The sequence below is a fragment of the Pantherophis guttatus genome, chromosome 2 (genome assembly GCF_059756535.1).
Source record: "Pantherophis guttatus breed Tessera chromosome 2, ASM5975653v1, whole genome shotgun sequence".
In the NCBI taxonomy this organism is placed as follows: Eukaryota; Metazoa; Chordata; class Lepidosauria; order Squamata; family Colubridae; genus Pantherophis; species Pantherophis guttatus.
Genome location: NC_142064.1, coordinates 250,437,065 through 250,458,348, shown reverse-complemented (window position 1 = coordinate 250,458,348; position 21,284 = coordinate 250,437,065). Strand labels below are relative to the sequence as shown.

At 43.1% G+C, this 21,284-nt stretch overlaps 1 protein-coding gene across 1 annotated transcript in view; it reads left to right on the top strand.

Moving 5' to 3' along the window:
* The first annotated feature begins 5,804 nt into the window (after positions 1 to 5,804).
* Positions 5,805 to 21,284, top strand: part of LOC117673936 (SRSF protein kinase 3-like) — a 31,963-nt gene continuing 16,483 nt past the window's right edge. The window contains exons 1-5 of the mRNA XM_087883825.1: positions 5,805 to 6,164; positions 10,211 to 10,301; positions 13,866 to 13,974; positions 19,186 to 19,273; positions 20,628 to 20,717. Coding sequence (XP_087739951.1) covers positions 10,271 to 10,301; positions 13,866 to 13,974; positions 19,186 to 19,273; positions 20,628 to 20,717 — 318 coding nt within the window. The 5' untranslated portion in view covers positions 5,805 to 6,164; positions 10,211 to 10,270. The remainder of the gene's footprint in view (positions 6,165 to 10,210; positions 10,302 to 13,865; positions 13,975 to 19,185; positions 19,274 to 20,627; positions 20,718 to 21,284) is intronic.

Sequence of the window (21,284 nt, the reverse complement as noted above, 5' to 3'; positions counted from 1 at the left end):
ATTTTTGCTGCTCAGATCCTGTGTAGCCCTAGCAACACCAGCTTGCTTCAACGAGACGTTACAAAGCATCATATCTTCTCGCCTCCATTACAAATTACTGACTACAACAATAATGAAGCCCGTAGGGCCCGGGCGCTGCTTTACAAAGCTGTTGTGACCTAGGCTTACTGAGTAATTGCAATACACAATTAGTCCCAAACAAACCTATTTTATTGTAACAGCTGAGAATTATGTTCATTCCCAGCTGAATCCCAATTAGTTGCAAAACAAGTCCTTCGGCAGAAGTCCTTCGGGATAATCACCAACCTTTATCTTCTTTGACACCCTGCCAAAGGCCTCACTTGGCAAAGCCCCACGAAGTTCAGAAACAAACAAGAGATGCCGACTGGAAACAGAGTTACCAACGTTGCTTTCCTGCAAAAAGGCCCAAGTGCCTCTTTCTCTTTTAAGCCTTATGGGAGGGGCCAATCATCTCCTGGCCTTACTCCTGAGTCATCCCTTTTGCTTTAGTTGCTCTTGCCTTCTGGCAGCTCTACACATGTGTGCACTAGGAACAGGCTCCTCCTGTTCCTCTTTGCTTTCTGCCTCTTTGCTGTCCGACTCTCTCAGATGGCCCTCGCCCCATCTCTGCCTCCGACGCAGAGCCCTTGTCGGGGCCTTCTCCAGACTCCAGGACTGACCCATGTTCCTCCCCAGCCTGCTCACTATCCAACTCTGCTCCCAGCTCCGCAGGCTGCTGGCAGACCACAACAAAAGCTATCTACCCTAATCCTTCAGTGTTGCGTTAAAACTTGCGGGGGGGGGGGGACATTCTCTGTCTGACCATGAAGTGGTTCCTTCGGTCAGTCTCTTTTTCGTATTAGCACTTGAAGGAAAGTGACCTGAGCTATTGAGGCTCTTTGCAAATGGGCGAATGGAAGACAGCTGCGGAACTAAAAGCCTTGGTTCACTCCATGGGAAGACATTGTAAGGCCATAATTCATGCTAATGGTTACCTGACATGGTGATAATTTTTGTATATCTCGTTTTTTCTCTGTTTCCCTTTTTTTCTTTATACTGTAACTGCTATTCTAATAGCAAATCCTTCATAAAAGTTATTGCATTACATTCTTGATTAAATTATCTTTTCATTGATATATAATTTTACGGTACTACACTACTCTAAAAAAAAAAAATTATTAGCTGTTATTAGCTAGTTTTATTAGCTAGTTTTAGAAAATACACTTTTCCCAAAAGGTTTCCACAATTTTGGCCACTACTGTATACCATTTCAGACAAGTGGCTGTCCAGTCTCTTTTTAAAGACCTCCAGTGATGAAGCACCCACAACTTCTGAAGGCAAAGCTGTTCCACTAGTTAATTGTTCTCACTGTTAGGAAGTTTCTCCTCAATTCCAGGTTGCTTCTCTTCTTGATTAGTTTCCACCCATTGCTTGTTGTCCTTTCTTATGTAGCTAGTTTAGACTGACAGGCAGAGAAAGGGAGAGATAGAGGGGGGGGGGAGGCAAGTGAGACAGCATTCTGGCAGGGGCCCTTTTCCCACCGAAGGATCCTTCCCCAATCACGGCACCTGATTGATCTTCCTCCCGCTTCAGATCTGCCGGATCTCCTCATCCCGTGAGCGCGGGAGAGGGGATCCCGGCGTCAGGCAAAACGGGAGAGATGCGTGGCTCTCCCCGGGAACAGCAAATCCTTCGCCTGACTCGTTCGGGGGTTTTATTGCACAGCAAGGGGATTGATAAACAGCATCCGGGGCCCTTGCGGGATTTTCTGTCTCGTCCAAAATATGCGCCATGACGGGCGCCGTTCAGCTCCGTGGTGCAAAGCAAATCCGGTCTCGTTCAGACGGTTCAGCAACAGTTACGCGTTACGCGGCTGCCACATTTTAGGCTGCCAAAACCAGATGGTCGCGAGGTGGCAGCCCAGAACTTCTGTGTCCTCTTATTTCCCCACATAGTGGCTCCGCGGATTTTTTGCCTTCCTAATCCAACAACCTTTCATGTAAAACAGCCAAACCGTAAAGGTTGGGCTAGGACTAGGTATTGCTGAGGAAACATTCTTACCCTTTTGGTGTAGGAAATAACGGTACTAACCAACAGAATAAAATGAGCCTCTGAAACTTTGTGCTTGTTCCTTCCCAAAAACATTTTGAAAAATAAGATTCTGTTCCTTGCTGCCCTGACATCTGCAATCCACTGTGGACTTCAATTCCACTCTCAACCAGAACTGCCTTTGGCTAGTCTAGCATGTTGTAGGAACCCAGTCACCTCATAAAGGAAGGGGGCTTGAGAAGTAGAGAAGTTGGCAATTATTTATTAATTTGAAAAATTGATATGCTGCCCATCTCACTGTCCGATATTTCAAGTCACAGCCCAGCTGTTCTCATTGGCATGAAATGGGAGGGTTTTTTTTTCCCCCTCAGCTAGGTCAGGATCGTTTTCAATCTTTATTTTGTTAGCTTCTCCCCTCGTACCAAATCTAACACTGTTCGATTTATTTATTTATTTTATTTTATTGATGTAATTTATATGCCGCCCTTCTCCCGAAGGACTCAGGGCGGCTTACAAAGAAAACATTCAACAAATTCGAAAATTACATAAAAATTAAAATTCAATTAAAAATTAATTAAAATTATCTCAATGTAAAAATCCCCCAACGGGTCAGCCCATTTGATGAAAGAGCCACGTCTTCAGTTCGCGGCGGAAGGAGAGGAGGTCAGGGGCTGTCCTAAGCCCGGTGGGCAATCCGTTCCAGAGAGTCGGCACTCCCACAGAAAATGCTCTCCCCCTGGGAGCCGCCAGCCGACATTGTCTGGCTGACAGCACCCTGGGGAGGCCCGCTCTGTGGGAGCGCACAGGACGATGGGAGGATGGCAGGAGAAGATCCTGCCAAGTATTTAGTTTTTATAGTATTATCCTCAGTGGTGGGTTGCCCCCGGTTCTGACCAATTCTATAGAACCGGTAGTAAAACCGGCGGGAGGCTCCGCCCACCGACCTCGACGTCATCAGAATGCTTCTGCGCATGCACAGAAGAGCGTGCACATGCGAGCGAAGGTAGCGCGCGCGCGTGGCCCCACTGCAAACCGGTAGTAAAGGTAAGTAGAACCCACCCCTGATTATCCTGCTATTAGACAGACTGACAGAAAGACAGGTGACAGTTCTGAATCCCTTTACATATTTTCTTCTGTATTCTTAGCATCTACAAGTGACCTGCTTATGCAAATGCTTTAAAACGTGGTTTGTTTTAACCATGATTTGCTAAAACAAATCATAAACTGGCTCAGTTTCCCTGTAAGCCACAAATACATTAAGCCAACATTAAGCCGCCTACATTTTGGCTTAGCATAATTCTGAATAACCACCAACACCAGAATCAAAAGTCACCCAATAAAAATGAATCCTGGAAGAATGAGGAGAAACATATTTTTTTTTAATACAACTTGCAATTAAGCTTTGGAATGCACTGCAATGCTATGCAAGGCTAGCTATCACATTGGATGGTTGGCAAAAATGGGTTGGACCACTTGATGAAAGTCCTGGGAATCCATGGTTATTAGTCATGATGGTGATGTATGAGGCCACCTGCCAGCAGACTTAATGGGCTTCTTTGTGCAGTTGGTTGGCTACTCTTAAGAACAGCCTGCTGGATGAAATGGGTTAGGAGTCTGATCCAGCAGGGCACTATTTATATATGACACACAAGCATTTAGCACCATACATTTATGTAGTGTGGACACAATTCCCACAAAACCCCAGGGAAAGAGATGTCTTACCAAAACTTGCAACTCCCAAACGCTTGGGGATAAAGCTATGCAAGCAAATGTTTTATCATGCCACCATCAAAATCTGGTGGACACTTTTTGGACCAGATCAGACAGATTGGGCTACACTGGACAAATCTGTCTTTGAAGCAAGATTTTGTCCCCTTCTGCCTTCAGGAGATGCCATGACCTATTCAGCCAAGAGACCATTGTCATATTGTATTGGGTTTCTTAAGTGCTGTAAGCTTTTTTGAAAACATAATTTGAAAGGGTTGGGTTTTTTTTTTAAAGGTGGCTGTTTTTCCTTTGAATATTTTGTTTCTTTGGCTGCTGTGTTTGAAGTTTTTAAAAGAGATTTGTATTGTGAATCAAGAAGTCACCAAAGATAGCTCTTCCAGGAACTTGGTAGGGGACTTTTGACAAACTGGCCCATGTGCAAATCATAGAAATAATCTACACAGAGAGAGAGAGAGAGAGGGAGAGAGAGAGAGAGGAGACTGATCTGATTCATACATGCTAAATAATTAGCTTAAGTAAAACCAGGATTTATCAAATAAACTAGAAGTCAGTGTTTCCACACAGTAGACTAAAACTACAAAGCACAAGTCACATTATTGCTAAACATGATGTGCAATCTACACTATTGGAAATGCTCACAAGAAGAATGATTCCCAGTTTGATCTGGTGCTTAAGGCACCAGGCTAGAAAGTCCTGCCTTAGCCATAAAAGCTAAGCCAGCTGGGTGACTTTGGGCCAGTCATTCTCTCTCAACCTAACTTACCTCACAGGTTGGTTGTTGTGAGGAAAATACAGGTCGTCCTTGCCTTACAACAGTTCGTTTAGTGACTGTTCAAAGTTACAATGGCAATTTAAAAAAAAGCAACTTATGATGGTTTTTCAGACTTATGGCTATTGCAGTATCCTTGTGGTCACATGATCAAAATTCAGACCCTTTGGCAACTGACTCATATTTACGACAGCTGCAATGCAAAGTCAATGAGGAAGACAGATTCACTTCACATCCGTGGCACCTAGCAACAGAAATGTTGGGCTTGATTGCAGCCGTAAGTTGAGGACTACTTGTAGGAGGAGGAAGGTGTGTTGGATATGTTCACCACACTGAATTATTCTTTATAATAATTGTAGGAAGTTAGCACCCACCCCTCTCCTAGAAGAATGAAATATTTTAGGAAATATTAAAAAGGCAGAATATTATACCTCCCTGGATGAGAAATGGAGAAGCATGTTTTAAAGACAAAGCAGCTTCCTGCCTACCCCCACCTTTGTCAATAGGCCATTAAGGCCTCAGCCAAGCTCACTCATTCCCCCCACCTTTGTCAATCGACCATCATCAGCAACACAATAGGACCCATCTAGCAACAGAAACTCACGATATGGCACCTGCAAAGATTACATCAGCCAGCAAGGCTAGCTAAGACCCCCACCCCCTGGGAGTCTGACAACCAATCAGGATACTCTTCCTGTGCCCCAGGAAGTTCAAAGCTCAGAGAGGGCATAAAACCAAGGCACACTCAGCATCTTGGCCCTTTTCTGTTCAGGAACTCAAACCATGTGATCCTGTCCACCATTAAACCATCTTTCCAAGCAGTCTCCATGTTTTCCCCACTTCGAACTGAACCCAGAAGGATATTTCTTCCAATATAATAAAAGTAGGATATACAGTAAGTGAATAAATATTTTTTAAAATCATTTTAACGTGACAATCCCCTGCCCTTACAATGAATGACTGATGGCAGGGAGGAGAGTCCTAAACCTGCCAGCCCAACCTCAATTTCCCAGAGAAGGATGGGTATGTAGTAGGCCTATGGGCTGCAGCAAGATCTCTGCATATGGGCCCAGTATGCCTTTCTCCTCTCATGGACATACAGGAAAAAATAGCTCGAGGGTGAGAGTCAGCCAACTGTACAGTATAAAAGTTTGCATTTCTCCCCTGGCTATCTGTAAATGCTGATCTATAAATACCCACCCGGGAGATTCCAGATTTTGCTTTGGCAGCAAAGCAGCAACAGAGCCAGGAAAATATTAGAGAGCAAAGAAGGAAGCCGTGGCAACAGGTGTGGAGCGACGAGAAGGAATGGTAAAGCAAGAACTTCCCAGCTGTCCTGGCCCTGAGTTGCACTGGAGACTTGAGCGCAGTCCAATCCAAACTCTCTCTCCTTGACACAGCTATGCCAGGGGATTTGGGACCACCCTCCCGCCCACCCTCTCTCTTTCCAGATGAGCCTCTTTCCAGAGACTAAAAAGAGAAGCGGGCAAAAGCTTCTTGGATGATACTCCCCAAAAGCTCCAAAGCCTGGCAGATCAGGAAGTGGTGTCCCCCACAATCTGCTTAAAGGGTGCATCCGGGGAATGAGCTGGGCTACCATCCTGACACTGCAGAAGACGTAAGTTTCATGCATTTGCTGGATTTTAGTGAAAGATAATCTGGTCCGGCTCCAGGATCTATTTCCAGTCTTAGGAAGACAAAAATGGATCATTGAGAACTTCAGAAGCTCCTGAAGTTGGCTTGATTTTTAAGTAGCCTGGATGAACGCCCCGTTTTCTTAGGTGTCAAACCTCTTGATTTTGCTACCTAATTACATGGATTTCTTTAGCATATATAGGGGGAAAAAAGTCAGCCACCTTGTCAGACAAATGGCAGCCCACCATATGCTCTTTATTGGGAAGTCCACTCACCATCTAGTGTGTTTGTTAATGGCAAACATTGGGAGGAGTAACCAGAGTTAGAATGAATTGTGGGCACTCAAATATTCTTAATCTTTATTTATTTATTTATTTATTTATTTATTGACTGTATTTGTTTATCAAATAAATTGATCAATAACCAATCAATAATGTTGATCAATGAGGGCTCAAAGTCTGGCTTTACTTTTTATAATATATCAAATAGCTATGGAAGACTTGATATTCAAGAGACAATGTTTTAAATTCATACTGCTTCCATTTCACATTAAAGCAAAAAAAGTGATTTTGGGGGGTTGTTTTGTATTCAATTAATAAACCCTTTTTTAAAAAAAAAAATCAAGGCTTTGGTTTTTTTAATTGATTCCCTACTGCAATTGACACATTTGCAGTAAAAAAATCAATTTAAAAAACAAGTCCTTGATTTTTTTTTAAAATGGGTTTTATTAATTGAATGCAGAACAATATATACATATGGGTGACCTGTTTAAAATCTTGTGACCTTCAGTAGGTTACAGAAATAAAAACGTACATAGCACCACAATATTATGATAGTGAAACCATTGACAAATATTATTGCTAAATTATGGAAATATGATATAAATTGATGCAAATAATGTAAATTTCTATTTAATGGACATTTGGATCATGTAACAGAGCCTCCTCCTCCTCCTCCTCCAATGCTCTATTAAACTGAGGTTTTATCCCACGTGTCTCATAATTTAGAGATGAAATAGGTAAAGGTGAAGGTTTCCCTTGCACATATGTGCTAGTCGTTCCCGACTCTAAGGGGCGGTGTGCTCATCTCCGTTTCAAAGCCAAAGAGCCAGCGCTGTCCGAAGACTCTCCGTGGTCATGTGGCCGGCATGACTAAACGCCAAAGGCACACGGAACGCTGTTACCTTCCCACCAAAGGTGGTTCCTATTTTTCTACTTGCATTTTTCATGTGCTTTCGAACTGCTAAGTTAGCAGAAGCTGGGACAAGTAACGGCAGCTCACCCCATTACATGGCACTAAGGATTCAAACCGCTGAACTGCCGACCTTTCGATTGACAAGCTCAGCATCTTAGCCACTGAGCCACCACATCCCATGTAGAGATGAAATAGCTATAGCCAAAATTATTTCCCAGTGTTAACCCAGATTTTCTTTCCCTCCATTAAAGGCTGATAGAGCTGAATAGGTAACCAGAACAGGTTAAACAGAGAGTGTTTGAGAAGTTCCATCGTTCTTCTCTGGAAATAGGTGTCCAAATTGATTCACACAAGACCAGATTAACCAAGCTTCCCAACAGGAATGCAAGAGCCTTTCCTTGCAATCTCCTCTAATCTTTCTGAAAATCCAGCCAGAGAACCCAAAGAACCCGATATCTCATCCTGGTATTGTTCCAGGTCCCTGCGGCACAGAGCAGCGATGGCTAGACTTGCCCGCTATCATTTGCATGCAAATCCCTGAAATAACTCCTGCTGTGACCTCCCCAGCAGGCCTGTTCCAGAATTCAAAGCGATAGAAATAGGCGAATGGATAAAACCAGTGTGAAAATGGTAGAAAGAGAGTGGAAAAACATAACTCATGATTGCCTATTGCATTGTGTTGCATTACAAATTGAATTGTGTCCGTACATTTGTGTGTATTTGTGGGGAAGGGTTGGTCTCAGTGGCCTCATGGCCCTTTTCAATTTCATAATTCTGTGATAAAAGGAGGACGATCTACACTCGAAATACTGCATCCAGTTTGGTCACCACTTTACAAAAAAGACGTTGAGACTTTGGGGAAAGTGCACAGAAGAGCAATTAAGATGTTTAAAGGCCTAAAGACAAAAACATACGAAGAATGGTTGGAGGATTTGGCCAGTCTAGAGAAAAGAAGGACTAGGAGTGACATGATAACAGCATTCCAGTATTTGAGGGGCTGCCACAAAGAAGAAGGAGTCAACTTATTTTCCAAAGCCCCAGAAGGCAAGACAAGAAATAATGGATGGAAAGTAATCCAGCAGAGAAGCAACCTGGAATTAAGGAGAAACTTCTTAGCAGCGAGAACAATTAACCAGTGGAACAGCTTCCCTTCAGAAGTTGTGGGTGCTTCCTCATTGGAAGTTTTTAAGAAGAGACTGGACAGCCACTTGTCTCAAATGGTATAGAGTCTCCTGCTTGAGTAGAGGGTTGGATTAGAATATCTCCAAGGTCTCTTCCATCTCTATGCTGATTAATTGATTGATATTGATTGATTGATTGATTCTGTAGGAAGCTCTCATCTACTTCTATCAATCTACAAGCATCTTGAGTGTCACAGATACTACAATATTAAGATAATAGAATCATACCATAGAACTCATTCAGACCATTGAGTCCAACTTCTTGTGGCTCACTCATCCTTGAGGTGGAAATGAGCTGTAATGTAAGCAGCCTGGTTTGCCTAGTTGCCCTTTGCCCTGACAATTTTATTCCTGATGGGGAAATGAACCTGGGAACAGAAACACCCAACAGGCTTACCTTGAAGTGACTCTTAGGCAGGAGAACCTGCAGCCATCCTACAAGGCAGAGGGACAGGACCCAAAGCACCTGGTAGGCTTCCAATGCTGAGGATGGACTTGAATGGGGGAACTTTCTGGTATCAGTCCAGCCCCTTAACCACGACACTTTATTGCCAGTTCAAAAGTCTAATGTCTACTTTGAATTTGACTCCTATGGACTTCCTTGACAATATGGCAGGGGTGAAATCCAGCAGGTTCTGGAGAACCAATAGCGGAAATTTTGAGTAATTCGGAGAACCGGTAGTTTGGAGAACTGGCAAATACCACCTCTGGCTGACCCCAGAGTGGGGTGGGAATGGAGATTTTGCAATATCCTTCCCCCAGGAGTGGGGAGGGAATGGGGATTTTGCAGTATCCTTCCCCTGCCACGCCCACCAAGCCACACCCACAGAACTGGTAGTAAAAAAATTTGGATTTCACCACTGCAATATGGCCATTGGAAATAGTGTGCCATTGTATCTTCTGGGATGGAATTAAAGTTATTTTAGGATTTGCACCACAGATTTCAAGTATTTCTCGCCTCAACGTGGCAGAAAACCCTAACTTTCCTCTTTTATGTCATTATGTTTGGACAAAAGGCCTAGGGAGGCGGCAATAAAAGAGGTTCAGAAGTTGTGCATAGCCATGAAATCTAGACTGATCACTCCTGGTAATCACCCTTCATCCAGGGGTGGACTTAAAATTTTTTAGCAAGGGGTTCTCTGCCCGGTTGCTGGTTGGGCGTGGCCATGGTGGGCATGGTGGCCCCTTGCACCACGGCGGGGGGGGGGGCGTTTTTGCTCTTCCCGGGCTCCAGAGGCTTTCCTTGAACCTCCGGGAGGGCGAAAATGGCCTCCTCAGATTCTGGAGGTCCTCTGGAGTTCTTCCTGAACTTCTGATAGGCCTGTTTTTTGCCCTCCCCGAGCCTCCATACACGCCCTGCACTTACCTGCATCCAAAACGGGCCATGTGGGGACTTCTGGGAGGGGAGGGGTGGCAGGGTCAGCCAGGAGTGGGATTTGGGTGTTTTCCGAACTGCACAGAATTTTAGCTAGAGGTTCTCCCAAATCCCTGCAAATCCCCAGCCCCTGCTTTCATCTATTCACTTAAATGTGTAGCTATCCTTTATAAAAGGCTGGGAGTTGCAGGTGTGTGTGTGTCTATGTGTGCATGTCTTTTCTTGCTCCTGGTAAATGTCAACCTACAACTGACTGGGTTGAACTCCTTCTGCTTTTAGATGTAAAACCTCCTCAGCCTAAACAGACCCAGGAACGCTTCCCCTTTGAAGGGCGTTGCCATGGAAGAACCCTCCTTGACCTCTGGTGAAGGTGAGTTGCAAGCAAGTTCTGCTTAGCCTTGGATTAACCAACCCTTGAGGCAGGAGTGGTATTCACTTACCTTCGCTACTGGTTTGCAAATGTGAGCATGCGCAGAGCCTTCCTGTCAAAAACAGGATGTGATGACATCTGGGTGGGTGGGCGGAGCCTCTCACAGCCGCCGCTACCGGTTCGCCCGACCCAGAAAGAACTGGCTGAATACCACCACTGCCTTGAGGTAGATGACAGGGCTGTGGCTACATTAGGAAGGAAAGGAGTCTCTGTGGATTTTATGCCGCTAGTCATCGTTGACTATGGGGGGCGGCGGTGTTCATCTCCATTTCAAGGTTGTGAGCCAGTGCTGTCCAAAGATGTTTCCACAGTCATGTTACCAGCATTATGCCTCCAAGTGCTGTTATCCTCCCACCAAAATAGTATCTCCTCGCATTTGCCTGCTTTCAAACAACTAGATGGACGGGAGCTGGGCCAAGTGATGGGAACTTGCACTATCACACAGCGCTCGGGTCTCAAACGCGGGCTGTCGACTTTCCAGCTGACAAGCCCAGCGTCTTAACTGCTGAGCCATCCTGCCGCCATAATCAAAATCACATTATTTCTAAGTACGATGTCTGACCAGGCCAGTTGACTATCTCAAAAGTAGGTGGGTAGGTAGGTAGGTAAGGAGAGAAAGAGAGAAAGACACAGACAGAGATAGAGATATAGAGGTGATAGGGATAGAGATAGAGATAGAGAGATGATAGGGATAGAGATAGAGATAGAGATATAGTGATGATAGAGATAGAGATAGAGATAGAGAGATGATAGGGATAGAGATAGAAATAGAAATAGAGATAGAGATAGAGAGATGATAGAGATAGAGATAGAGAGACAATAGGGATAGAGATATAGAGATAGAGATAGATAGGGATAGGGAGAGAGAGAGAGAGAGAGAGAGAGAGAGAGAGAGAGAGAGAGAGAGAGAGAGAGAGAGAAAGTTTTTGACTCCTGGCGACTGCTTGGACTAGTCCCTGCAGTTTTCTTGACAAGGTTTTTGGGAAGTGGTTTGCCCTTCCTTCCTTCCTAGGGCTGAGAAACATGACTAGCTTAAGGTCATTTTGCACCTAAAGTTGGACTTGAATTCACAGTGTCCTGATTTCTTGCCCGGTGCTTTAACTACTACATCAAACTAGCTCTATCCCAAGTTAACTAGTAGGTTTGTGGTCAAAGGTAGATTTCTATTTGGTAGCCAGATGGGTAAAGGGGCTCAGACGAGGTGGACTATGAGTAGTCCTGAATTTATGACCATTCGATTAGTGACTTTTTGAAGTTACAGCATTGAAAAAAGTGAATTATGATCAGTGTTCTCACTTACTACCGTTGAAGCATTCCTGCAGTCAAGTGATCACAATTCAGATACTTAACAGGTAGCGTGTATTTATGACAGCTGCACTATCCAAGGGTCATGTGATCTGTAACCTTCCCAGCTGGCTCCTGACAAGCCAAGTCAATGGGGGAAGCCAGATTTGTTCATCACTGTATAATTCACTTAACAACTGCAGCAATTCGCTTAAAGGTCAAAAGGCAAAAAAGGTCATAAAATGGGGCAAAACTCATCTAACAACTGCCTTACTTAACAATGGGAATTTTGGGTTCACTTGTGATTGTAAGCCGAGGGCTACCTATATACGGCTGGTGATGGTGATGACGATGATGATTTCAACATTTTAAAAGTGGTATAAAAGTGTTTAATGTACAGGTAGTCCTCAACTTACAACCACAATTGAGCCCAAGATTTATGTTGCTAAGTGAAGAAATTGTTAAGGGAGTTTTGTCCCATTTTTATGACTTTTCTTGCCACGTTTGTTAGGTGAATCACTGAAGTTTTTAAATCAGTAACGCGGTGGTGGTTAGGTGACTCTGACTTCCGCCGTTGACTTTGCTTGTCAGAAGGTCGCAAAAGGGGATCTGGCATGACCCTGGGACACTGCAACCGTCATAAATGTGAGTCAGTTGTCAAACATCTGAATGTAAATCACATGACCTTGGGAATGCTGCAATGGTTGTAAGTGTGAAAAATGGCCATAAGTCACTTTTTTTTCAGTGCCGTTATAACTTTGAACGGTCACTAAATGAACTGTTGTAAGTCGAGGACTACCTGTATTACAGATGTTGGTTGTGGGGGGGGGTGTTAGACAAAGTCTGCTACACAAACGCTTGCTGAGAGTCTCATCCAGCAAAATGGCAACAGGATAAGGCTGGGGAATGCCTACTATAGTTGGTATCTCCCCACTGGGGTTTATTATTGCTCCCCTACACAGAAGCTTCACCCTGTGGCTGATTTGATTTGGATTCAATATACTATCTGAGCCACATTAATGTGGGTTTGCAAACCACCAAACAGCTTGATGTTGTGTGGTTGTAGTTACGGCTAATTCAATAAACCTTGACTAAATAAACCATCTCCAGTGCAACTTTTCTTCCCTCTCTTCTCCCCCCCCCACCTCGCAGACATATAAGAGAAATTATTAAGGCAACTTCTATAATCTGTGATAACACAACACATTTGTCCATGATTACGCGAGCAATGACTTAGCCAAAGCTCTAGCTTGCATTGAACCATAAAACAACCACAGGGAACATGTACTAGGCAAAAATATGATACAATATTCCTAGACCTCACATACCTATAATCATAACACACACAAAAATACATGGCTTAAAGATTCAACAGCAGATTCCCCACATAGGCAAAAATGCCTTTGCGATTCAGTGTGCCATACACACACACAGCCATAGAATAGAATAGAATAGAATAGAATAGAATAGAATAGAATAGAATAGAATAGAATAGAATAGAATAGAATAGAATAGAATAGAATAGAATAGAATAGAGTTCTTTATTGGCCAAGTGTGATTGGACATACAAAGAATTTGTCTCGGTGTACATAAAAGAAAAGATACATTCGTCAAGAATCATAAGGTACAACACTTAATGATAGTCATAGGGAAACAGTCAATATAAATCTTAAGGATACCAGCAACAAGGTTACAGTCATAAGTGGGAGGAGATGGGTGTTAGAGAGACAAGGTAAACATAATTAGCAAGTTCACTGCGCATTTGAGAATCTTCTTAAATTATCTTCAGATTAATCTCATTGCAGAAGGGGCTTCCTGTTATATTCTGAAGTATATATCATTGTAAAACTAAGCCACCAGACTTTGGATGTCTCTTACAAATTTTCCTTCACTTACAACCAGAATTGAGTTGAGTTTCCATTGTTAAGCTAGGCAGTCGTTAAGTGAGTCATGCAGTTGTTAAATGAACGATGCTGCCTTTAAACAAATCCGGCTTTTCCCATTGACTTTGCTTAGCATGACCCCAGGATGCTGTATAACCATTGTAAATACACTCCAGATGCCAAGCAATTAAATTTTGATCAGGTGACAGCAGGGATGCTACATTGGATATAAGTCACATTTTTCAATCCTGTAACTTTGAAGGTTCACTAAATGGATGGTTGCAAGTCGAAAACTAGCTGTAGTAACATAGTGATTCCAACTTCTGCCTTTTTGCAGACGGCTACTATCCGGTGAAGAAAGGAGAGACATTCAATGGAAGATACCACGTGGTCCAAAATCTGGGCTATGGGTACTTTTCAACAGTCTGGCTTTGCCAAGATGCTGGGTGAGTAAACAAAATGACCAGATCTTAATTAACTTTTTGATAATCCGTAGGAAATCATAAGTGTGCATTCTGCTGTTGAAGGAGGGTTATAGCTAGATAGAATCATATTTTTGGCATGGAAAAAAGTTTTAATTCCAGTGTGGGTGTAAGAGAAGATTGGCGTTCAAAATCCTGAAGTGGTGGTGCCAGTAAACCTTACAGAGAAAGGACAGAGATGTAACCCAGGACTGTCTTAACACATGGGCCTGATGGCCAATTGCCTGTGGGCCCCATGAGCATAGGGGCCCCATGCTAATCTGTGTATGTTAACCCTTCAATGCACCTTGTATCATATAAATACAGCAACATATTTATTACATTTTACTGCATTTTTTATTAATACTAACATGCAAATATATGTTTAATTTTATCAACCATTTACATTTTTCTTCCTATGAGTAGTTGTCGTAGGGGCCCCAGTACATTGCTTTGCCCAGGGGCCCATAATGCTGTTAAGACGGCCCTGTGTACACCCCCCTCTCTAAGCGGTTTACAGAGTCAGCATATTGCCTCCCACAATCTGGATCCTCATTTTACCAACCTCGGAAGGCTGGAAGGCTGAGTCAACCTTGAGCCGGTCAGGATCGAACTGCTGGCAGTCGGCAGAATTAGCCTGCAATACTTTGTTCTAACCACTGCCACACCATGGTTCTGTGCCACCATGGTTCACTGAGAAGTACTCAGGTTGGCTGACAAATCATTCATTTTTTTAAAATTAGTTTAGAACTAAGAAAAATGTAAAAGAATAAAAGGGAAAAAGTGCAAGGAAAATATTTAAAAGAAAGAAAAAATATACATAGAAAAGAAAAAAGAAGATAGATATAAACGAATTCCCCTTCATCTTGACAAGTAAAAACAATTTCAGGAATTTAGCACTTTCTCTGATACTACTGAAAATAGAATGAACAGTCTCTTCTTCCTGTATCTCAGCTTGTGTCTATAAACAAATCTTTAAACTATTGTAATTTGTCAGCAAAAAATCCATTAAGAGTTACCAGAAACAACAACATATATATTTTAATCTCAATCAAATAAATTAACTTTGTATTTTTTCGTTGGCTTTTAATAATTTTCATCTCTAATCTCTTTAAATAGTGTCCCGGAACTTGATTCCTTTTCATTGTCCTTCAAAACTTTAACACTTCTTGTTTGTAAATCCAAAATAGTTATCCGAGCCATTTTTTTGTGATTTGTTATTTGCATATCCCTTTTAATTATTAAGTCATCAGCTAGTTTTATTTGTAAATCCAGTGTGACATATCATTTTCCATATCATTATAATAACCTGTCATTTTAAAATTCACATTGGAATCAGCCTCAGTCTCTGTTTTATCCAGTAAAACCAGTTCCTCTTCTATAATCCCTTTTGAATCAAGTTTTATGATAGCAGACAATTTTAAGAATAATTTCTGACTGCGTTGTTCCCAAATATCCTTACATTGCTCCATTCAGTATTAATGGATCTTTTCTCCTTTATTTATAATCTTTGCTTCTTTTCGGTTCTCTCTAACGTCCAACCTTCAAAATCCAATCTTATATATTTTTTTTAATCAACAGAATTTTCCCACAGGAAAGAATTCTTGTCATTAATTTTAAACTCTTATTTCAAAACAATCTGGCCCCTTAATCTGTTTTAAACTTTCCAAATGAACATTCTAATCATCCTTTTGCTGTTTATTCCAAATTAAGATTTTTTTAAGTCCTTAAACTTGCATAAAACTTCTTTTGCCAAAGATTGAAGGAAACTCATTTGGTGTGAGGAAACACGCTTTTCTGAAAACCATTCATTCATTCATTTAAATATATATATATATCCTCACCTGTTAACAAGCCATTCTCAGAAGTTATTAAGAAAGAAATAGGTAAACCCAGAGTCTTGGCTTGGTGGGTGTGGCATGGCTTGATGGCCATGGCTTGGTGGGCATGGCAGGGGAAGGATACTGCAAAATTTCCATTCCCATCCCACTCCAGGGGAAGGATACTATAAAATCCCCATACCCTCCCTACTCCTGGGGGATATTGCTAAATCTACATTCCCGCCCCACTCTGAGGCCAGCCAGGTGTTATTTGCTGGTTATCCGAATTGCTCAAAATTTCCGCTACCGGTTCTCCAGAATCTGTCAGAACATGCTGGATTTCACCCCTGGTTTGGGTAAAAATGGCACTAATTCAGCTCCTAGAGCTGTAAACTCATAGGGTCTCTGAGGAGCTAATATCTGGAGCGATGTTGTGAGCGATCTCCAATATGCTCCTTCTCTGGGGAGGAATTCTGAGAAACCGGTCCATTTGCTGGATCCTTGTTCTACCATGGTCATAAGCTCTGCTCTCAGCAGAGTCGTTTTCAATTCACCATGGCTTTCCTGGAAGTCAGTAGACAAATAATTCATGAGAAGCACACATCAAAGATGCTTCCAGATAGACCTTTTCATTATGCAATCGTTCTGTCTCACTTAGTAACTGCACGGATTGTCCAAGCAATCTTGGTTTTCTGTCAGTAACTGACAGGCCCAAGAACCAAGGAAGACACATAGAATTACTTCAGAGCAGTTTCCTTTGTTGTTCCTCACCTACAGACAGAAATCTTGCCCAACTAAAGCAACTATTTGCATCACTATACATACTATTTTGAGAATTCCTAGGGAGGAACCTTCTTAATTCTCTTTCTCCTGATCAAACTGTCTAAGCTTTGCTGCCTTTTTGCCCTCTGGAATGCAGCCACTCCTTCCTACATTCCATCACAGTAATAGATGTCTTTCTATTTCTTCTACCATCCTTTTTTCCCTTCATCTCAAAACAATCCACCGAGTAGGAAAGGATGGAATAATCGCACAGAGACATTGGTTGAAAGTGCTTTATGGTCTTCATTTGAAAAAAGCCAGCATTGGAACCTGGGAACTAGAGGAAAGGCTGAAGAGATCAGCAATGCCTTTCTTAAACTGGCTGGAAGAGCGACTTAGATGTAATAGTATGTGGGAATGACCTTGGAAAACAAAAGGGGAAGGGGCGCAGTCAGGTAAGAGACAGCATAGCCCACAGCTGCATAATGGCAGGGGTGAAATGCTTCCGGTGTCAACTTGCAAAGCTTTCAAGTTGCCATGAGCAGGAGGGAGGGAGAACTGATAGAGCTGATTGATTTCCCTAACTGAAGTGCATTCCATACATTCTTCCTGACTGCAATCAGAAGGAGGCTGTTGGATTTCACAGCCAGTCAAAGTGGTAAATTGGAGAATGTGATTTATGACATGGCCAGAGAGGAGGGGAGAGACAGGGTCATAGGGGAACGTAAATCTACGTGGGATTAGTTCTAACTGCATCCGAATATTCCCGAAATGGTGGTCCTAATAAATGACTGTATTTCTTTTGAAGTTTGGCTCATGGCTCATGAATTAATTAGGGCATCTTTCGGAAACTTCACATCTGGTTCGGACCGGATCGCCCGATCCAGTAGCGATGGCAGTGGGTGGTTTGGAGAACCAGTAGCAAAAATCCCTGCCCTCCTCCATGCCCAGCTGAGCCGCGCGATCATCAGAGGCTTTTTTTTTTTAAAGCATTTTTTCTTCCGCCCAAAAAATGCTTTTAAAAGAAAACAAAAGCCTCTGACGATCAAGCAACTCAGCTGGGATTGTCAGAGGCTCCTAAAAGCATTTTTTTTACAACCTCTTCAGCCGAAGAGATTGTAAATAAATGCTTTTAAAAGTAAAAAAAAAAAGTTGGCCACGCCCACCCAGTCACATTACGAGTTTCATAGCTGGTCTACCTGGGTGAAGGGAATAAGTTCATATCAGGCTACAAGGGAAAATGGAATTCTAAGCTTTGCTTCTCTAGAACAGCTCAGTCCTTTAAAATTAGAGGGTCGTTGATGGTCTGGCATTTTTCTCTGGATTCAGCCCTGGGGGAGGTTTAGGGAACCAGATATTAGTGCTGTTGGGTGCTGAAATCTTGGGAGCAGAGGAAATACGGACCTGAGAGATTTTCCCTTTTTGCAACAGAGGCATCCTTAATAGATCCCTCCTCTCCATGATGAGATGTCTATCTTGCTGTAACAAAAGAGCAGGCCTAGCTGGAAGGGCAGAGTTAAACATGTCATCAGTTTGGAATCATCCCAAATCCAGCCCTCCATGAATTCCATTGACTCTAATCTAGTGCCAGTTTAGCACTAGACCAGATTTTTGTGTTATAGGTAGCAATAATAAACTCTTCTGTATATTGAATTCAATTAATGTTCCTGGTTATTTGCATCTGACACCTGCCTAGCACATATTCTCCTCCCACACATCTATTTCCTACTCTGGGTTTGGCTAGGAGATATCTGTCCTCCTTGTATTGTACCTTACCAGCTACACCTATCCCAGTGATGGCGAACTTATGGCACTCGTGCTGGAAGTGGCACACAGAGCCATCTCTCCGGGCACGCCAGCCGTCGCCCGTGCTCTTCTGGGTTCTGGCATGTACATGCGCGCTGGCCAGCTGCTCTTCACGCATGCATGCACGCTATAAACAGGAAGACCAGGTAACCGGTGCACATGCGCACCAGTGGTGGGTTTCAAAAATGTTTACTACCGGTTCTGTGGGCGTGGCTTGGTGGGCATGGCATGGGAAGGATACTGTAAAATCTCCATTCCCTCTCCAATCCAGGGGAAGGTTACTGCAAAATCCCCATTTCCTCCCAATCAGCTGGGACTCGGGAGGCAGAGAATAGATGGGGGTGGGGCCAGTCAGAATTTTTACTACCGGTTCTCCAAACTACTCAAAATTTTCGCTACCGGTTCTCCAGAACTGGTCACAACCTGCGGAAACCCACCTCTGATGCGCACGCCAGAAACCAGAAGCTCAGCTTCCCAGGTGCACATGTGCGCCGGGGAACTGTTCCTCTGGTTTCCGGTGCTCCCCCGCGTGTATGCGGGCTTCCGTTTTGGCACAGAGTGATGTAAAGGTTTGCCAACACTGACCTATCCACTTCAATATTCAATTCTTTCAAGGAAACCATCACATCCCATTTTACTTTTAAAAGTTGCCCTTTGAAAGCAGGCTTCATCAATGGATTTCCATTGCCAGAACGGGATAATGTAAGCCAATGTCCGAAAGATCGGCCAATGGAATTCAAGGCAACACAAAGCCAAGAAAAAAGACCTTTTATTCTGCACTCGTTTTAAGCAATTAATTTTATTTCAGGAAAAAGAGGTGTGTGGCTGTGAAGGTTCCCAAGGGAGGGGAGAATTTTGCTGAGGCAGCCCTGGATGAAGTCATGCTCCTTCGCTATGTAAGTATCAATGAATAACCAGATTATAGAGTTGGAAGGGACCTTGGAGGTCTTCTAGTCCAACCCCCTGCTCATGCAAGAGGCAGTTTTTCATTCCAGACAGATGGTTGTCCAATCTCTTCTCAAAAGCCTCCAGTGATGGAGCACCCTCAACTTCTGAAGACATGTCGATCCAGGGTTAATGGTTCTTAATGGTTAGGAAATTCCCAGGTTGGTTCTCTCCTTGATTAGTTTCCATCCATTGTTGCTTGTCTTGCCTTCTGGTGCTTTGGAAAATAGGTTGACCCCTCTTCATTGTGGCAGCGCCTCAAATATTGGGACACTGCTATCATGTCCCCCCCTAGTCCTTCTTCTCACTAGACTGGCCGTAATCAATTCCTGCAACCGTTCTTCAGATGAATCAGGATGAGGCCAATCTGAATTCCAATCTCGAGAATCTATAAAGCAGTGTTTCTCAACCTTGGCAGCTTGAAGAGGGGTGGACTTCAACTCCCAGAATTCCCCAGCCAGCATGTTATAAAGGAATGGGGGAAACCTCTGGCCCACGAAGTCTAGTTTGGCCCATCAGGGTGGCCCATCTGGCCAGCAGAATCTCCTCCTGACCTTTTGCATGTTCAAGTACCCCACCATCTGGTCCACATTTCACTCATCTCCCTTAAGCAGGAGAGGAGGAGCACAGGGTGATGTCATCAGGAAGGTTGTTGAACAGCAAAAAATGGAAGATGTCTATCCAGATGTTCCTGCTAGTTCATCCCGCCTTGATTCACAAGGCTTGTCGAGACAGGCACTTATTCTTCTCCAGTGGAGGCCGATAGAACATCTGAGGCCAATCAGGTTTCTAATCTACAGCAACTTCAGTCAGTGTGTCTAAGCGGTAGCTCGCCGTGCAATGGACGGGCCCATTTTTTCTATGCTCCATAAAGAACAATTGTTCCAGTGCCTGCTCGTGTATATAAATCTAGATTCCAATTATCCCTAAATTGCAGACTGAGGACAGTTCAAGACAAGCCTCAAAAAATGAGTGATTTGCATAAATTCTGTACAATTATACGGCTGGCAGGAGTCATTCAGTCCAAACTTTTGTTCAGTGAAGGAATTTAAATTAAAACATCCCTAACAGATGGCTACCTAGCCTCTGCTGGAACACATCCAGAAAAGTAAAAGCCACCACTTCTCTGGTACTTACTTTCCCTGCAAAGCTGCTCTTATGTTTCCAGAATTCTTTCTTAACCCTCAATCAAATCTCTCTTCCTGTAAGCTAAGCCTGCAGTTCCCTGCTTTGCATTTTGGGATGACACGAGAAAAGATTGTAGCTTTCTTTGTTGCGTCACTTTTCTTCTTCCTCTTTCGACAGGTGAATAGCAAGAGGAGGAAAGACCGGGGCAGCGATTACATCATCCACCTTTTGGATGATTTCAAAATGATCGGAGAAAATGGTTTCCATATCCTTTGGTTGATAGCACAGGGACCACAAGGCCAGCAAGCCAGATTTGCATTGTCTGAATGCCTCCTCCTCCAACCGAGGGTCCTACAGATAAGATGGACTGCGACACTCTTTATCTGATGGGAAGTGGTGATGGGAATTGTAGTTCCATACATCTGGAAAATCCTAAATTGGGGGAGCTAATATTGACAAGGCTAATGATGGTATCCAGGGACAGAAGATGATGAGAGAGAGAGAGAGAGAGAGGGAGGGAGGGAGGGAGGGGGGTAGAGGAAGAGGTAGAGGTAGATAGAGATAGAGATAGAGATAGATAGATAGAGATAGATAGATAGATAGATAGATAGAGAGAGAGAGAGAGAGAGAGATATGATAGATAGAGATAGAGACAGATAGATGATAGATAGATAGAGAGAGAGAGATGATAGATAGATAGAGAGAGAGAGAGAGAGATATGATAGATAGAGATAGATAGAGACAGATAGATGAAAGATAGATAGAGATAGATAGATGATAGATAGAGAGAGAGAGAGAGAGAGAGAGATATGATAGATAGAGATAGATAGAGAC